The 16,732-nt window shown below is 40.0% G+C and overlaps 4 protein-coding genes across 7 annotated transcripts; 3 read left to right on the top strand and 1 right to left on the bottom strand.

Moving 5' to 3' along the window:
* Nucleotides 1–190: 190 nt before the first annotated feature.
* LOC124206328 (ubiquitin carboxyl-terminal hydrolase 7-like) lies at nt 191–5,348 on the bottom strand. Of its 2 annotated transcripts, none has more exons than XM_046604071.1 (15): nt 5,217–5,348; nt 4,670–5,147; nt 4,188–4,607; nt 3,947–4,126; nt 3,677–3,880; nt 3,443–3,618; nt 3,147–3,385; nt 2,856–3,077; nt 2,304–2,779; nt 1,897–2,219; nt 1,649–1,829; nt 1,475–1,584; nt 1,165–1,406; nt 952–1,098; nt 191–875 (listed from the first exon to the last, which is right to left on the bottom strand). In XM_046604071.1, the coding sequence occupies exons 2-15, from the start codon at nt 4,976–4,978 to the stop codon at nt 769–771; spliced, it is 3,336 nt and encodes a 1,111-aa protein (XP_046460027.1). In that variant the 5' UTR covers nt 4,979–5,147; nt 5,217–5,348; the 3' UTR covers nt 191–768. The 2 variants fall into 2 exon arrangements, with proteins under 2 accessions (XP_046460027.1, XP_046460028.1); XM_046604072.1 differs by having other exon boundaries at nt 1,649–1,823; nt 5,217–5,329.
* Nucleotides 5,349–5,771: 423 nt separating this feature from the next.
* On the top strand, nt 5,772–9,551 carry LOC124205970 (cholinephosphotransferase 1-like). Of its 3 annotated transcripts, none has more exons than XM_046603573.1 (10): nt 5,772–5,995; nt 6,084–6,327; nt 6,745–6,892; nt 6,957–7,079; nt 7,191–7,294; nt 7,918–8,049; nt 8,205–8,363; nt 8,439–8,564; nt 8,632–8,824; nt 8,993–9,551. In XM_046603573.1, the coding sequence occupies exons 2-9, from the start codon at nt 6,097–6,099 to the stop codon at nt 8,818–8,820; spliced, it is 1,212 nt and encodes a 403-aa protein (XP_046459529.1). In that variant the 5' UTR covers nt 5,772–5,995; nt 6,084–6,096; the 3' UTR covers nt 8,821–8,824; nt 8,993–9,551. The 3 variants fall into 3 exon arrangements, with proteins under 3 accessions (XP_046459529.1, XP_046459528.1, XP_046459527.1); XM_046603572.1 differs by lacking the exon at nt 7,918–8,049 and adding an exon at nt 7,484–7,618 and having other exon boundaries at nt 9,013–9,551; XM_046603571.1 differs by lacking the exon at nt 7,918–8,049 and adding an exon at nt 7,484–7,618.
* A 250-nt stretch (nt 9,552–9,801) lies between these two features.
* On the top strand, nt 9,802–12,999 carry LOC124205969. The gene is made up of 4 exons (XM_046603570.1): nt 9,802–10,095; nt 10,445–11,110; nt 11,180–11,277; nt 11,362–12,999. The coding sequence occupies exons 2-4, from the start codon at nt 10,625–10,627 to the stop codon at nt 12,863–12,865; spliced, it is 2,088 nt and encodes a 695-aa protein (XP_046459526.1). The 5' UTR covers nt 9,802–10,095; nt 10,445–10,624; the 3' UTR covers nt 12,866–12,999.
* A 150-nt stretch (nt 13,000–13,149) lies between these two features.
* Nucleotides 13,150–16,016, top strand: LOC124205968. Its single transcript, XM_046603569.1, has 3 exons — nt 13,150–13,802; nt 13,878–13,990; nt 14,062–16,016. The coding sequence occupies exons 1-3, from the start codon at nt 13,284–13,286 to the stop codon at nt 15,602–15,604; spliced, it is 2,175 nt and encodes a 724-aa protein (XP_046459525.1). The 5' UTR covers nt 13,150–13,283; the 3' UTR covers nt 15,605–16,016.
* Nucleotides 16,017–16,732: the final 716 nt, after the last annotated feature.

Genomic DNA, 16,732 nt, shown 5'->3' with positions numbered 1-16,732 from the left:
AGAACCGAAGTAGTTCTGTTCGCATTTACACGTCACGTAACATCATTTAAAAAAAAAATTCTTGTTGTTTTCGCTTGGATGGCCATCTAGTGAGACAATCTACAATTAAAAGATACGAAACCTATAAAGAAAACGAAACCTGTTCAGAAAAAAATATAAAAACCAAAACAAGAAAATCGCAAGAAATAACCAGTGTTTTCAAATTTTTAATTTCTCACTCTAGCTTCAATTATTAGCACATTATCAACATTCGCGGCACAAACCGCGGTAGTAGCAGGGGTAGAACATTTTGAAGTTTCGAAAAAAAAAAATAATAATAAAGAAACGAATCCAGTCACCTTTCCAACAATCTCGACCTCGTCTGCGCCTTATCTTCATAGGATTTCCCCTACAAAAATCCTTAAGAAGTAAGAAAGAATTCCGAATGGGAAAAATAGAAATTAAAAATCATTAAGTGAAGAGTGGAAAATAGGGGGGGGGGGAGCATTCACTTAAAAATAATTTAATGGCTTCAGAACAGAGGAAAGACATCAATCGAGACGAAGTGTTGGAAAAGCCGTCATATCAAGATGAGCGAGTTGAAAGGAGCTGGTGGAGGGTTACATTGGGGATGGAGGTTCAGTGACTTTACAAAATGGGAATCCAATTTGAACCTGTTACAGGGAGCTTCTTGTAATCGCATCTCCTTCAACTTCTTCCCTCCTTTTTTAAGCGATTGAAATTAAGATACCCCATTTTAGGAATCAAACTGCATTATTTCTTTTTGAGTTAGTTGTAAATCTTGATGGCCTTTTCGTAATAGCTGTAGCGCGTACGTTTAGGTGCCTTGTTCACATGGTCGATACCTAACCAAGGTCGCATCTGCACTAAAGGCTCTGAACAGAAAATCCAAATTAATAAACTAGAATGACCTGTGATGAATAAATCAATCAAAAGTTGCAAGAAACATACGCTGATTGAGTGGAGGCTTAAAATCTTCCAGGTTGAGAGTCAATTCAGGGGTCTCCGTTAGATTGCGAATGCGAGTCATCACTACGACAGCAAATTTATATTTTTCAAACTCTTTATCCGGGACCTCGAGTCTTTTTTGTATCCTCTCTACTCGCGAAAGGTTAAGATAAGTTATATCTACGTAAATCACTTCAACGCGAAATTGTTCAATACCTTTGACTTGAGAAAAGGGTTCAGCTTCCCTCACTTTTAAGAGAAAGGGAATGCCAAACCCAGAATAGATTTCTTTGGAAAAATGAGCTACTGGAATAAGAAGTTCATCATCGCCTATTTCAAGCTCGTCTTTTGGAATCTCCTCAACTCGGAACCATCGTGGAGGGCTCGTGTTCAGCATATCGAGTCGAATCTCCTCATAGACAATACTTTGAATCTTGTAACTCACTATCTCCAATAATCTGGGGACGATTTAAGGTAATTTAGAACCTATTCCGTTTAGTTTATAAAATTACAGTTGTTTACTAACCTAAGTTTTCCAGAACCATTTTCTGATAAAGTCATGTGCTTTCGGGCTTCTTCCAACAACTCTGCTACTGTTGCTGTTTTTGCTGGATACAATGTCAACTCTTTCTCATCCTAGCGTAAAAGCAAAGCAAATTTATTTTTTGACACTTAATTCCATAATATGGCAGCAAATTACCTTGAGACGGGAATCTACCCAGGTGCATTTGAATTGCCTCTTGCTCTCTAATTCGGTGATGGGCATGGTCAGCCTCAAGTAAAATAGCTTTTTGGGTTGCTTGACTTTGGCCGAGGTCACCATCTCCTTCAGTGATGTTTCCCAGTGATAGCGAATCGATGGACCGGGGCCCTCTCTGTAACTGAATATTCAAAGGGAAAGTTAGTACAATAAAAAATCAATGGGGTTCTAAGATGCAACAATCTTGCCCTTGACTCTTGAAGAACTGGAGCATGTTAGGAGGGTATCCGATTCTGTCACCGACTAGTCGAGCCACTTGATCGTAACCCAAATCCTCCGACATGCTGAGGGTGAATCCTGTCACGTCCAACGGGTTCGTTTTGTCACAGAATGTGACTTCGATTCGGTGAAGCAGGTCATAGAAATATTTCTTGACCGTGCCTAACTGCGAACCCATCACTTCTGGATCATACTTTTGGTAACAAATGATGTCTCCATCCATAAGTTCCTCCAAAATAGTTTCCAGTGGTTTGTCAATATGTTCTATGGTGTCAATCATGCCGGGTTTGACCTGTATTTCAAAAGAGAAATTTAATATTACTGGTTTAGAATCGAACTAGGTAACAATCAAACAAAGTTAATCAACTGCTTTTACCTCCTCGTACAACTCCAACTGTGTGTGAGGTGGAAGGCCGGCTCTTTGGAGTAAAATGGGGACGAGGTCGGCCAATGGCCGCTTGATCAAGGCATAATGATGTCCAGCATAGTGAATCTGGCGGGTTGTTGGATCGTAGTACTTGAAAAACAATAAGACCATTCGATCCTGTTGGAATGGAGGCAAGGCCGAGAGCCCCGAATCCGGCGGCAATAATTCCAGGAAACAAGTCCAAGGATTGCAGTTGTCAGCCACATCGGTTACACACTTGCCAAGGTCCGATTCCCAATCTAGTGCTTTGGGACGCATTGTGTTATTGGTTCGCCCAGCCATTGGCCAAATTCGGAACTGATCGACATTGTAACGCGTGGTAGAGGCAATCAATTCCGTTAGCTCTTGATAGGTGGCTAGTTTCCTAATTCTCAAGTTTATCGATACACCCTGTTCTGGGTCATATAAATCAAACCCTTGATGACCTAAATTAAGAACATTGATCAATTGGATATCGGTCAACAAGATGCAATCAACGGACTTGTCTATTTCAATACATACCTTGGAAGTTATCTTCTGTCACTAACTGGACTGTCATGAAAAGATGAGCTTCGTTGCGCTCCTTCCGTTTGAGAGCCTCAAGTCTACGCTCTTCTGAGAGTCTAGCTACGAGTTCGCGAGGAATATCGCGTTCGGTAGTGTCCTGCAGAACCGATCGTAGTGTCGAGTCTCTGATATACACTAACATGTAAGCGTTGGTGCACTGCTTAATGTTGAGTGAACCTAGCACAGGAAATAAAATAAAGTTGAGCCTTACTACTTCCAATTCTACAATGTTGCATTATAACTAACCTTCTTCATCAGCTCCTCCAAAATTGTAATCGATTGCCTCTTGCTTGGTGCAGCGGGAAACAACATCATCATCAAACTTGCACCATCTTCCGTCGCCTTTTGGATTAATAAACACAACGTAGTGGCCACCGTGGTTATCCCCACTGTGAACCAAGACGGCGTGGAGAGTATAAGTGGCTGAAGAAGACTCGGGCGCCTGTAGATACGGATTCAAATCCAGCTTGTCGTAAAATTCGAATCTACAACACACGAGAAATTTTAGATTAAGATTTGATCAACTGAGTTAAAATAAATACCTGTCGTTGAATTTGATCGAACAATCTGTAACCGGATCGTATTGAAATCTCATTAGATGAAGATGAAGTACGGGAGGGAAGCTGGCGAAGATCACACCTTTCTCAGCCTCTTGATGTCCATGTTCTCCTGCGTCGTATTTGTTATCTCCGTCCAATGTCTCGGTGGCAACGTAATCCTAAAGAAGACGAAACATTAGTTAACATACTTAAGGCAGAAAGAAACAGAACACTTACTTTGAACGATTCCAAGATGTTTCGTTTCCCTTTGACACTCAACTGAATATCGTAGAATGTTTCAGCTCGTGATGAAGTGTAGTCTACGTGTTTACATTTGATGAACGAAACCATTTTACCCGCAAAAAGCCTAGGAACTGTGCCTTCAACACACGTTCCCTTCATTTTGCTTTCCAGCTTATCCAACAGAACTCTTAAGAATTCCTACACGTTGCAAGCACAGTTAGAAAGCTGACCGATACGATAAGAAAGATTTTGGAGCTTAGTTACCTGGACGTCGTGCTGCATGAAGGAATCAAGCGTTTCCCAACCAAAACTCTTTGTCAGTTTCTTCGTTCCGACAGGGCGATCGCTAAACTGAAGTTCATAAAAGACTCGCTGCAACGCCAAGGCAACGCTTCGTTGGGTGTCATCACTCTCTGTGGGCATTTTATAAACCGCCTTCCGTAACTGAATTTCGAAAATAATCATAATTAGCAACAGTATTTTCTGAATAAATAAGTAAACTTACTTGATTGGTAAAAAAGAGTGTCTGGAGCAACGAATTCATGTAGCAGGTGGCTCCTTGGTTTTTCAGTCCGACGAAACCGGTGTGCTTCTTGGAATCCCAGCTAACCCCATGCGGAGCTTCAGCATTGACGTGCACTTCAAGCGTGATTGTGTCGTCCTTACAATAACCTCTTTCTGGATCAAGGACTTCAGTCCAATTCATAAAGTGGCTGAAGCCCCAGTCATTTTCTTTGCTAAAAAACAGATGCTGGATCTTTCTTGAGAAATCCTCAACTCCCTCTTTTTGGGACAGCAAGCGCAGATCTGCAACAGCATTACATGACCACGAAGAGGATTCTGATTCCCCATTACATTGGAGAAAGAAGCCGAGAAACTTTTGTGGTGCCCTGTCTTGCTGGGGTGAGGTGTTTCGTGGCATCACCTGAAAAATAAAAACAAAAATTAGTGTTTACAACTTAGTTGCAATTAACAAATAACTTTTACCATAATTTTCCAAGGCAAATTGCGAATGTAGCAAGGGGGAGATAACACAGTCTCCTTCAGTTTACTAATGTGAGAAACTTCATATCTAAAAGTAGCTTCAGGTCTAGAATCATCATCCTCCAAGCCTGAATCGTCTTTTGAAGTGTCATCTCTGATCTGTGAATCTGTAATCATTTCTTCTTGAATGGAGTCTCTATCATCCCGACTCTCCTCCATTATGTCAGCCTCTTTAGGATCCAGACTCTCCATCTCTTGATCCTGCATTTCAGTCCTGATGGCATCCCCCTGAGGCTCTTGGACTGTAGCCATTGTTGATGGCTGATTCAGTCCGAAAACTTTAACAGTGTGTGAATCAGCACACTTCGCTCGATTTTTGGCGTGTTTACTCGCGATGCGCCCAATGTCTGCGGCTGGTGTTCACACTGGAGCTCTCTGGTGATGGATGAAAGACGTCGGAGACAATGACATACCTCAAAGCCTATAGAATCACAAACAAACTGTAAAAAACGACACCGTACTTATAGCACACGTGATTATATCCTCTTACGTTGTTCTTTTAATCACATGTGCATTAACTAAAAGATCTTAGCCGACGCCATTAATCGTAGACACCACAGAAGATCATGAACCGGGGTGACAAGTGTAAGCTCGCTCAATAGCCCTCTGCCGGTTATTCACTGAGTCTATAGCTAGGCATCTATTGGTCAAATAGTAAACAACCTTAGTTACCTTAGTTGTTTAAAATGTAATAAAACATAATTTCTATTTAAAAAGTAGTAAATGTGAGTATTTGATAATTAACTCACTTAATCTAAAAAAAGAACAAATTTTTGCAGCATAAGTTATAATTTACGCCTCTTCCAAATAAAAATGCAAGTTGTCCCAGTTGGACATTATTTGATTGACACGGAATCACGGATTGCCGAAATATCGTGATTTCGACGTAAATTTTTTATATTTATATTTACAAATTAATTTTTCGATAAGTATTGAAAGAGTTTATTTTTGTTTAAATGGTTCGAAAAGTTTTCTTCGAGTCCGGCGGAGTCGCATAAGTGGTTGTCTACGCTGCGCGGATTGCAACACGTAAGAAGGGAAAAAAGGGGGACGGTACAGAGTACAGCTGTACAGCAGAATTTAGTTCTATTTCTATTTCTGGCTTGAACAAGATATTTTGCGAATTTTTTTTACTCACGCTACGCTCCGTCAACAGCATATCTTATTTTCTTGTGCAGCTTGTTACTGTGCAGTGTTAAACACTGTTGCATAATCAAGTGAGGGAGGGATTTATAATGCTTAGTGACATAACTTGCTATTTATTGTTTGGTAAGTGTAAATCCCTTACGTTCTTATTAAGAGCAACCACCACGTTTCTTGATTAAGGCATTGTTTTCATCCACACTTTTTTTTGCAGAATAACTGCAAAAATGAAATTTAAACCAGTGTTGGACGACACACAACTGAAGCGCCTGAGTGAACACAAATACAGTTGCACCAGCTCGAGCATTCTTGAACCATTTCTTCAGCCATGGTGGAATTGGGTAGTGCAGTGTTTGCCTTTATGGCTAGCCCCCAACTTAATTACCATTACAGGGCTCTTTGTAAACATTTTGACTTCACTGGTGCTTGTCTACTATAATCCTGATGGGAAAGAAGAGGTACAACTAGACTACATGATATATTACAATTTTGAATCTACATTTATCATGATAGAAGACCATTTGAATTTTAAGGGGAGGTATGGGATTGCCAAATAAGTTTACCATTGAATCAGTTAGTTTGTAGACATAGTACTGTACTTACTCTGATTGCAAATGTATTTAGTAGCTTAATCATATTTGCCTTGTAATGTCAAGTAGTTTATGTATTTTATTTTTTTGCATTTTAGATTACTTATCCTAGTATTTGTTTTAAAGCTCAAAGAAAACATGTTTTCCATTCATCCATTATAAAGATTTTAGGTCATTTGTTTGTACAAATAAAATAAATAAATCATATTGATTAGATTAGCTATGCATGGCGAGTCTTGCTCATTTCCTGATGCACAGAGTTCATTAAGATTTTCTTATCACCAGTCCCCAAGATGGGCGGCTCTCATGTGCGCTGCTGGAATTTTCATCTACCAAACTCTAGATGCGATAGATGGAAAACAAGCTCGCCGGACCAATTCTTCCTCGCCTTTGGGCGAACTGTTTGATCATGGATGTGATTCGTTGTCCACCGGTAATTTCATTAAAATATAATATTTTAATTAAAAATTATTAATGAACATATTCTTTTACCATAGTTTTCGTTGCCTTGGCTGCATGTGTCACTGTTGGACTAGGCACGCATCCATGGTGGATGTTCTTTCAGTGCTTCACTGGCTTTGCCCTCTTTTACTGCGCACACTGGCAGACGTACGTCTCAGGTCAGTACTTATTCCTCATCCATAATTTCGGAATGATAAAGGATGGGATCGAGGTGGTTGGACAGAGTTTTATCGTCACAAATGTAACGATCAAATTATTAATCCCTACAGGTACATTAAGATTCGGGAAAATTGACGTGACCGAAGCCCAGTATGGGATCATGGGATTGCATTTATTGACCTTTATCTTCGGCAGTAACATGTGGCAACAGAATGTAAGTATATTTTGATATCATTTATTTTATTTTTTATTTTTGGTTATAGTTTCTTTTTAGTGTTTAAGTATAGCGATTTTAGAGTGTAATGGGATTCGTTAGCTGTGGGAGGTTAGGTTAGATTTCAACTGTGTTCTATACCGTCCCTCCATGTATATATATTCCCAATCGACATATTTCTCAAATAAGTTACCAATGATGGGGTTCGGGTGGAATATCGCCGTGGTAGTGTCGGTGTTTCTTGCCCAGTCGTACACATTCTTCACCGAGTACTTGGGCTGCATTTTGAGTGGCGGAACAGGGAAAAATGGATCGACAATTGCCGTAAGTAGACCTGCAAAATCTGGCCTACGCCCACGCTCATTCTCTGCGCGCTTTCCTTGAAGACATTGCTCAACCCTCACATTTCTTTGGTGATGGACGCGATACACCTCGTTCATTTTCGATGCGATTAACTAATCATTCTAGTTTCTGCACTGTCTGTCTGAACTAATGTCGGCCTTGACATTTTTTCCCTTTTCCACTATGGATGGCGACAAAAATCCAAACTTGTCTGTTGGTGGCTGGTTCGCACATGTCTTGCTTGTGTCTTTGTGCTGTGACGTTCCCTGTGACTGGAGTAGTTGAGCTGGTTGAATTGCTCTTGCGTCCTGTTACCTGGAACCCTGACTCTAACTATCTACGCCATCATTGGAATTTCATCAATGAGAGTCATCCTACGTGGAGGAGCTGGCAAAAACGGATCCACAGTGGCTGTATGTTTTTCCTCCTTCCGTCTTTGTGCTTTTTATAACGTCTTGTTTTCAAAGTTTTCCCTTTGCTTAGATTCCCGTTCTTTTAACTTGCTTAATCCATTTTGGTTTGATTGAGTTTTTTGTTGACATTCATTATTCTTTCTTCGATCGAGCAGGGAACTAGCGTTCTATCTCCTGCCATTCCACTAGGTCTGGTTATCGTCCCGGCTTACATTATTGCCTGCAAGAGCGAGGAACACATATTCGAGGAGCATCCTTCATTGTACATTATTGCCTTTGGATTGGTCGTTGCCAAAGTCACCAATCGACTTGTGGTAATTACTTTTCCTTCCGACTGTGAGATGATTAATTTCTAATTTCCTTGCTTTTGTGGATGTGCGTAAGTAAAGGTTGCACACATGACCCGTAGTGAGATGGACTACCTTGATTCAGTGCTAATTGGTCCTGCGCTTCTCTTCCTTAACCAATACTTCAACAACTTTATACAGGAGTATTACGTTCTGTGGCTGTGTTTGGTAAACAATTATTTCGTTATTTTCTGAACGCTACTGTAAATCTTATTTTGTACCGTTCTTTCAACAGCTGTGGGCAGCCATTGACTTGTACCGTTACTGCCATCGCGTCTGCCTGGAAATATGCGGAGCGCTCAATATAGAACTCTTCCGCATTAAGGCCCGCTTGGCTGTGCCAGCAGGAGCAGCGTCTGCAGCTTTAGATTTTGCTGCTGCCAGTACCAACAGTAGCCGGAATGGTCGACACAGAAGGACATAATTAGGTTGGGCAAATACATAATCTAAAAACAAAGAAAAACAATGATTAAAACAAAAATAAAAAATATTACAAAAAGGAAGCAACCAACAGATTATATATTATATATAAAAAATCTTTTTTCTGTTTTTTTTTTTGTTTTTTGTTTTTTTGTTTGGTTTTTTTTCGCTTTCAGTTGTTAAACTTTTCTTCCAGAGCTTTCTTTCCGAAGTATGCACACGCACTTAAATTCTCATTGAATTTTTTTTTCTTCTTCTTTCTCAACCGGGATGTTGCTGTTTTTCTTTTGGCACCGTCTCTACCCTCTCCCAATCCACAAAGAAAAACTTCAGTTCAAATTTTGTAAATGTTGCCCTCGTTCCATGAAAGAAAAATAGGGAAAAAACAATTTTCCATACTGCCTCATTTCCTCCTTCCCGTGCCTACAAGTTTTTGCGAGTGTTGTCACTGGGAAATTGCAATATGTAAAAAATAGGGGAACATTTTTGGCGCTTTAATTTTGGGCCCATATGTGACATCGTTGGGGTAACAAGTCGCTAGTCGGGCTATGCAGCACATGCTTGGCTTGTAAGCGGGACGATTGTCTGTTCGGGTAACATAAGCAGAAACCTCTGTTTGCTGTGGACATCATAAAGAAATTCACAAAATAGATTAATTGGGTTAACAACGGTCTGTAGAGTTGGAATTGAATTGTCTGATTAAAAATATACAGATGTCAGTTGGAAATGAGAAAATGCGGATTTGATTTCCTTGTGTTTTCTTAGATAGTTCAAAAAATTCCTTGTATTTGTGTGTGTATATTTCTTTGTAACTTGTTCAAGGTCTTTCCATGAATCCACTTTGGTGTTAGTTCCTGCCCAACTACTTTAACGTGGGTTTGGTTGTTGACCTCCTTCACCCAGATTATTCAGATCCACCCCAATTTCAGAGTTGTTTCATTGTTTGGTCCTTATTATTCCCTCGTTTTTTGTGTTGTGCCAGTGCGGTGGCGATATACCACTTGTGCCGGGTGTGTGATTACGCATACTAGTAGCAGCGAACAAAAAAAAAATTACTTTTTGAGCAGAAAGCGAGAGTGGGAAAAATTATTTTCACTAGATGGGGTAATTGTGCATTTTTTACTTGATTTTGGATTTCGGAGGGGATGGGGGAAGGAGATTTTGTCAAAGTTGACCACACAGCACGCGACCGGAAATTTGTAGCTGAGTGATGAGTGTTCTTTTATCCATTGTGCCACTTTATCTAGTTTACATCTGTACATGCAGATTTCACATACCGGTATGCTTATTACGTATTCGTCAAAAACCTTTAACCTGATACATAATTAGAAATTCGTATTTAGCAAACGTCATTGGCTGCTTGCAGGGTAGAGAATGTAAATATATACATTCTTGATCTTAATGCTTCAAGACGACTCGATCTTTTATAGTCTGAAATTGGCCCCAGCGCCATTATATTATTATTATTTTTTTTTTGGAGGGGGGCCTTTTAATCGATATGCTTTTTATCAGTATTCCAATATCAATAACAGTCCCTTATCTTTATCTATTCCACAATTTTTTATGATACAAAATTTTTAGTCTGCCTTCAACAACTAATGCATTTTTTTTTGTTTTGCATGATTCAGATAAATTTTAAACTACCTTGATTTAATACCACAAAAATTAACTGTGCATCAAGAGTCATCTCATCTGGAATATAAGTGAATTCAAAAAATGAAAAAAAAAGACACAGCAACTTGGATATCAGTCTAGTTTTAGTACTGACTGTGCTAATATCGTCGTCAACAACTTTGAATAATAAGGGAATGAAGTTCAGAGTTTTTGTACCTCTGGACAAAAACATTGGATCATGGAAAAATCTTAATGTCGTTCATCATGACCTTTTGATAGGACTGCCCATTATCAACATCCTTCAATTTACTGTGGAAAGCATCATCGACATTTACGAGGCAGTGGAAGCCGAAAAAAATCAAGTGGAAATCATAAGCCATTTTTCCAGTGTCGAAGAACAGTTGAGCGATTTGAAGGAAGAACTTCAAACTATAATTAAATTACTTGAGAAAATGGGCATAGCTCTTTGCTATTATCCTGACGAAATAAAAATAGGAAAAACCCAAAAACTCTTCAAGGGATTTCTTGCAAATTCAACCGAAGAAAATTTGCAACTGTTTTTCAAAGAAGCCAGCGACCTTTACACAAATATTGAACACTTAATGGACGGTCTACTAGGCAATACTAATGTGTTCTGTCCATCTGGAGACATTTTTGCCACCGTGCGTGACGCTACCGGAGTAAGTGTGAGCGTAATAATTAATTGAATTACCTTTACTTTACAATTTTTGTCTCCTTTATATTATTAGTGCGGCATGCGTTTGAAAACTAAAATCAATGCCATAATGGGCCTTGTAATGACAGGAGTATGGTTAAGCGCCGAATATGAAAAGATGTCGAGCACCAGGTAAATTTTCCACTCTTCTAAATACATATCTAGATGATAGCGAAAAAATTATACTCATTTTAATCATTTATTGCCGTAATATAGTTCGTCATTCAAAGAATCCATCCACAATTCCTCCAGTCTGTTGCTTGAAAGACTAGAGACCGAAATGCTCAATTGTCATCCGGATGAGGACAACGTGCCCAACGAAATGCGTGACGTAATCAAAGAATATTGGACCCAAGGGCGAGAAGTCGTGACTGACGCCCTGCTTCAGTTTCTCGAAGACAAGTATGAAACCAAGAAGTGGATCGTTATAGTTCTTCCAGAAACTGGATCTCAAAGCGATGTTTATTCTGCTATTTCGGGAGGATTCCACTCAGTGAGTGAAAAGGGCATGGCTGTGATCGCCATCTCCGTTGATCGAGCATTAATTTTGGACTGGGTTCCTTTGAAAGAATTCCGGTTGCCGATCGAAACAGTGAACAATATTTTTCAAATTCCTCCGGGCATTGGATTTTCTTTGAAACCAAAGAGAGCCGCCCGTGACGTTCACGAATACCTGAGTCTATATTTAAAACCACTACGAAATCAAATTATCATCGAGTCATTGGTTATTCAAACACCTTGTCAATCGTCAGAAGAAGAAATGAAGAAAATCGTTACTGTAGTAACTTCAAATGGAACAGAAAACTCGCAAATTATTAATGACCACGGAGGCTGTATTGGTCACTTCATTCTTATTGTTCCAGTGAATTCAAGCCATATTAATTCAAGCTTAATTGCTGAGCCATCCATCCATCAGGATTGTGTTAACCAAGTTGACTTTAACGCCAGCAATCAAACCGGGCTTCTACGGAACGAGTTCGGTCAAGCCTATCTGTCGGTGCTGGGAGACTCCAGCCAAGAAGCCGCGTCAATTATTTTGGAATCGGAATGGCGAAATACCGCAGGACAGAGATGGCGATTTGTGGACAACCAATTGAAAAATGATTTTGGCAAATGCTTGACGGCCTGGGATATACAGTCGTGGTCCTTGTACCTTTATCAATACGATTGCCATTCTGACTGGGCTGGACAGAAATGGTATCGCCACGGTTTCCAAATCGTCAACGGCTTTAACATGTGCTTATCTTATAAGAGTTCAAAAAGTGGACTGATGTACGTCGTTCAAGATCTTTGCGATTCAACTCCGCCTTTCTTGTGGTACAATTGGGACATGGCCTGCGAAGACGCAATTGTTATTCCCTCGTCTTCCGTCGATGGCCGGCCACTTCGCAATGAATTCTCCAGAGAATATTTGAGCGTCTATGAAGACGGCGTTTATGTTTTCCACAAGCCGTGGAGTAACCAGCCGGGACAAAAGTGGAAGTTCATCGATGGTCAACTAAGAAACGAACGTAACAAATGTTTGGTAGGGAAAGGTTGGTATGTTCACCAAGTCGATTGCGACGATGCTAGCAGCCCTTCCAGCGCTAAAAAATGGACCTTAAACGAAAAACGACAAATTGTTAGTGCTAGTGGTTACTGCTTGAGCGTTGGCGACAAATTTGGTTATGTACTCAACAATAATTGCAAAGATGAACCTGAATATCGTTGGTGGTACTAATTCATGTCGCCAGTAGTATCCCAAATTATTCAACCCCGATTAATTTTTTGCATACTTTTTCATGATCGGAAGATTTTTCCAATTAAAATTGCCAAACTTATATCGCTCAAATACACAGATTCTGACTATGGTTACTGCTTCGTTAATCATCATTATTCTTTTTCTTTTGAATTCGAGTTGCTGGAGTCGATTCGCAGAACATGTTGCTGGTTCGGTAATTTGAGAGTGGACCCTGAGACTTCATCCGGGTAATCTTGAAGTCGACTCCGTATAGCCTGCAGCACAGTGGGTGTGATTTCTGCTGTGAATAACATAACAAAAAACATTGAATAGTTATCTCTCAAAGAATCGAGAACAGTTTACATCTTATGGACCACAGAGTTGGATGCTGATTTGGTGTTTTCAACTATATTAAAGAATGAATCAAATTCTTCGTCTAGTGTTTATCCTCATAAGTGTATTACATTTGTCATCAGCAGAAAAATTGATTAGAAATCACAGAACTAAAAGACTTGCCGAATTTCCTACTGTTAATTCTTCGTCAGTGATTGAGAAGGCTAATCTCAGTATTCTCGATTTCACTGATAATGTCAACCAAATTTTCGTGGGAACCAATAACGACCGTGAAGAACTCATTGCCCATTTTGAGCGAATCGAACGCCAGCTGGATGGACTTAAAGACGACATTGAATCCATCCACAGAGAAATCAAAACACTTGGCGTGACTGCTGGTTATTCTGTCCATGAAGTCGAAATCAAATACTGTCTGTCGACTTTTCGCCAATATTTGGAACATCCGGACGATGAACACGCACGAGATGTTTTCTATAAACAAGCCGTCACACTTCCTAAACACCTTGAAGCATTAATCGACGGTCTGTTGGGACAAAATGCCTTCAATGTTGACATTATGGTCGCCTTGCGAGATGCTATTCAAGTAAGTTTTAAAAAAAATAAACGGTAATTAATTAATTCTGACTGCTTGTTTATTATGGTGTCAAATTTTTTACAGTGTCACGGCCGGAAATTAAATCAGAAAATGAATTCTATGATGGGAATCGTTCAAACCGGTCTTTGGGTGTACGTCAAATACAATCAGATGAGGAACATCTCCGACTTATCGCGGTAAAACTGTAACCATCTAAAATTTTAAATGACTTAATAAAACAAATTATTTTAAATTTTCTTACCCGCAGTTCTTCGTTCAAGAAATCAATAAGCGAATCGTTCAACAAGTTATCCAACAGACTCCAAGGTGAGGTTCACAAATGTCGGACAAACGAACGAAACATTAAAGAAGAAATGCGTCGCGTCATCGAGTCAAAGTCGGCCAGCAATCGGAAAGAAGTTGCCGAAACTTTGTTCGATTTTCTCGTCGACAAATACGACACCCGAAAGTGGATTGTCGTCATTCTACCACAAACCGGAAGCAAAAACCAAATTTATTCCGCTCAATCTGGCGGATTTCACACGGCTTCAGCTAATGGCACCTTTGCGGCCGCCATATCTTTAGAGCAGACCTTATCGCTCGAAATGTCAACCCAAATCGACGCCCATTTGAAAAATTTTGAATTTCCGATGGAAACGTTTAGCAACATGAATCGGTTTCCCATTAAACTAGGGTATTCTCTGAGACCGAAGAAAGAAGCTCACGATGTCCACAAACATCTCATCCGGCATTTGGCTCCGCTACGAACCAACAGTCAACTCATCATCGAATCGCTAGTCGTCGAGACCCCGTGCACACCGTCGATGGAAAAGATTAAAGATTTTGTCAGTATAGTGGCCTCTAACAGCACGGAAAATATGCAGTTCACTAAAAACGGCACTTGCATTAACCACATGGTTTTGGTCGTACCTTCATTGAGACCAACCTTGATAATCACAAATGCTCTCACATCCGCAGCGGTATCCGATTCGCCGTCATCCGAACGGTTGGACTGGCAGTGCAATTTAAATGAAACGGACTCCGACGACAATCGGAGCAATCTTCTGCGGAACGAGTTCGGTCAAGCCTTTCTGTCGGTGCAAGGTGACTCCAGTCTAGAAGCCGCGTCAATTATTTTGGAATCGGAATGGAAAAATTCCACCGGGCAGAGATGGCGATTTGTGGACAACCAATTGAAAAATGATTTCGGAAAATGCTTGACGGCCTGGAAGGAGCAGTCATGGTACCTTTACCAATACGATTGCCATTCTGACTGGGCAGGGCAGAAATGGTATCGCCACGGTTTCCAAATCGTCAACGGCTTCAACATGTGCTTATCTTACGAGGGTAAAAAAGACGGGAAGTTGATGTATGTTGTTCAGGATCTTTGCGATTCCACTCCGCCGTTCTTGTGGTACGATTGGGACTCGGTTTGCTGGGAAGCAATTATCACTCTGTCAGCTGCTGCCAACGAGAGCCGAGCTCTTCGCAACGAATTTTCGAAGAGCTATTTAAGTGGCTACAATGACGAATCGTGGGCCAAGCACGAACCGTGGAGCAATCAGCCGGGACAAAATTGGGAGTTTGTCAATGGCCAGTTGAGGAACGACAATGGCAAGTGTTTGACAGGCAAGGGATGGTACGTCAACCAAGTGGATTGCATGGATACTGCCAGCGCTAAAACGTGGACTTATAACGAGAAACGGCAAATCGCTAGCGATGATGGCTACTGCTTGGGGGTCGGAAACACGGATGGCTTTATCGTTTATAACTATTGCAAAGATGATCCTGAATACCGCTGGTGGTATTAATTCATGTCGCCAGTCGTATCCCAAAATATTCAACCCCGATTAATTTGTTGCATACTTTTATTCTTTTTTGTTGCATACGTGGTATTAAAGGAGATTTACCTACTGCCGATAGCCCGGTACAAATATATAGCTGTCTAGATAAGACGCAGAGTGGAATCCACTATCTTTCAAGTGGCCAACAAAAATCTAATCGAAGTTTAATTACTCATTTACTTTGTGTATGCTGGTACATTGAAAAAAATCCCTGTTTTATTGCTTTTTAATTCTAATTGTTTTACTTATTTTTTTTTTACGTCTCCGACTTGCCAAATACCTTCATTATGTAATTCCCAATTCGGCCTCGACCATAGGCTTTGCTGGGGTAAATCCATCAATATTTCATAATACATAATATACTGAAGTCAACCTTTAACTAGCCTATATGCTTGTTTATATTTTTATTTACTACAAAAGAAATGAGACTTTATCCCCGGCTTCGTTCTTAAATAAGGGTAACATTTCCAAAGCAAGTTGGCTCATGGACGCGCGATTATTCAATAAACGCATATTCGTGCAACCGCTAAGCATCTTTATACGATTTTAGAGGGCAAATATATTTCATCTTTTGCGTAAAAAATTGCCAGGAAACAATTCGACGACCCAAAATATGAAGTAATTCAAAGATGCGATTATAATTTTAGATTTTACCTTCATGTCGTGTGATATCAGTAGCTATAACTATCATGTTAGGCCATGATATCAAATTTCTACACATTTTTGCGGTCATTGACGGCGATTTTCTTTATATTAGCGTGTGGTTTTTCCGAGTTTTCTGTATTATTACAAGGTTGGCAATGAGTTTCATCAATTTTATTCCTTCGTTGTTCGCACACCTGCCTCCTGCTTTCATGAGTTGCGGATCAGCACAAAAATGTAAAAAGACTTCCTTCAAGGCCAAAAACTGTTCGTTCGTGTCCTAACATCATAAATAAAGAAAATGCTGTCGTTTCAGGTTTCGCTAGAAATAAATCAGTGTACTATTTATAAACGGTGATGACAAAATTGACAATCATGTTGTATTTTTGACATGCAGTTCGTCAAAATGCGGATACATCGATCATCATCAAATTTGGACTCTATTTTGTATGG

This window comes from Daphnia pulex, chromosome 10, assembly GCF_021134715.1.
Source record: "Daphnia pulex isolate KAP4 chromosome 10, ASM2113471v1".
NCBI lineage: Eukaryota > Metazoa > Arthropoda > Branchiopoda > Diplostraca > Daphniidae > Daphnia > Daphnia pulex.
This window is presented reverse-complemented; position numbering and strand designations above follow the sequence as displayed.

Bases quoted from the DNA above. Each gene is read 5' to 3' on its own strand.
- LOC124206328 (XM_046604071.1), bottom strand. From the start codon at position 4,978: ATGGCTACAGTCCAAGAGCCTCAGGGGGATGCCATCAGGACTGAAATG. The intron at 3,881-3,946 runs GTAACTAAGCTC...TGCAACGTGTAG, and splicing joins TCATGCAGCACGACGTCCAG to GAATTCTTAAGAGTTCTGTT. The intron at 1,830-1,896 runs GCAAGATTGTTG...TTGAATATTCAG, and splicing joins CAGTTCTTCAAGAGTCAAGG to TTACAGAGAGGGCCCCGGTC.
- LOC124205970 (XM_046603572.1), top strand. From the start codon at position 6,097: ATGAAATTTAAACCAGTGTTGGACGACACACAACTGAAGCGCCTGAGT. The intron at 6,893-6,956 runs GTAATTTCATTA...CTTTTACCATAG, and splicing joins ATGTGATTCGTTGTCCACCG to TTTTCGTTGCCTTGGCTGCA. The intron at 8,364-8,438 runs GTAATTACTTTT...GCGTAAGTAAAG, and splicing joins AAGTCACCAATCGACTTGTG to GTTGCACACATGACCCGTAG.
- LOC124205969 (XM_046603570.1), top strand. From the start codon at position 10,625: ATGAAGTTCAGAGTTTTTGTACCTCTGGACAAAAACATTGGATCATGG. The intron at 11,111-11,179 runs GTAAGTGTGAGC...TTATATTATTAG, and splicing joins CCGTGCGTGACGCTACCGGA to TGCGGCATGCGTTTGAAAAC. The intron at 11,278-11,361 runs GTAAATTTTCCA...GCCGTAATATAG, and splicing joins GAAAAGATGTCGAGCACCAG to TTCGTCATTCAAAGAATCCA.
- LOC124205968 (XM_046603569.1), top strand. From the start codon at position 13,284: ATGAATCAAATTCTTCGTCTAGTGTTTATCCTCATAAGTGTATTACAT. The intron at 13,803-13,877 runs GTAAGTTTTAAA...AATTTTTTACAG, and splicing joins CCTTGCGAGATGCTATTCAA to TGTCACGGCCGGAAATTAAA. The intron at 13,991-14,061 runs GTAAAACTGTAA...TCTTACCCGCAG, and splicing joins AACATCTCCGACTTATCGCG to TTCTTCGTTCAAGAAATCAA.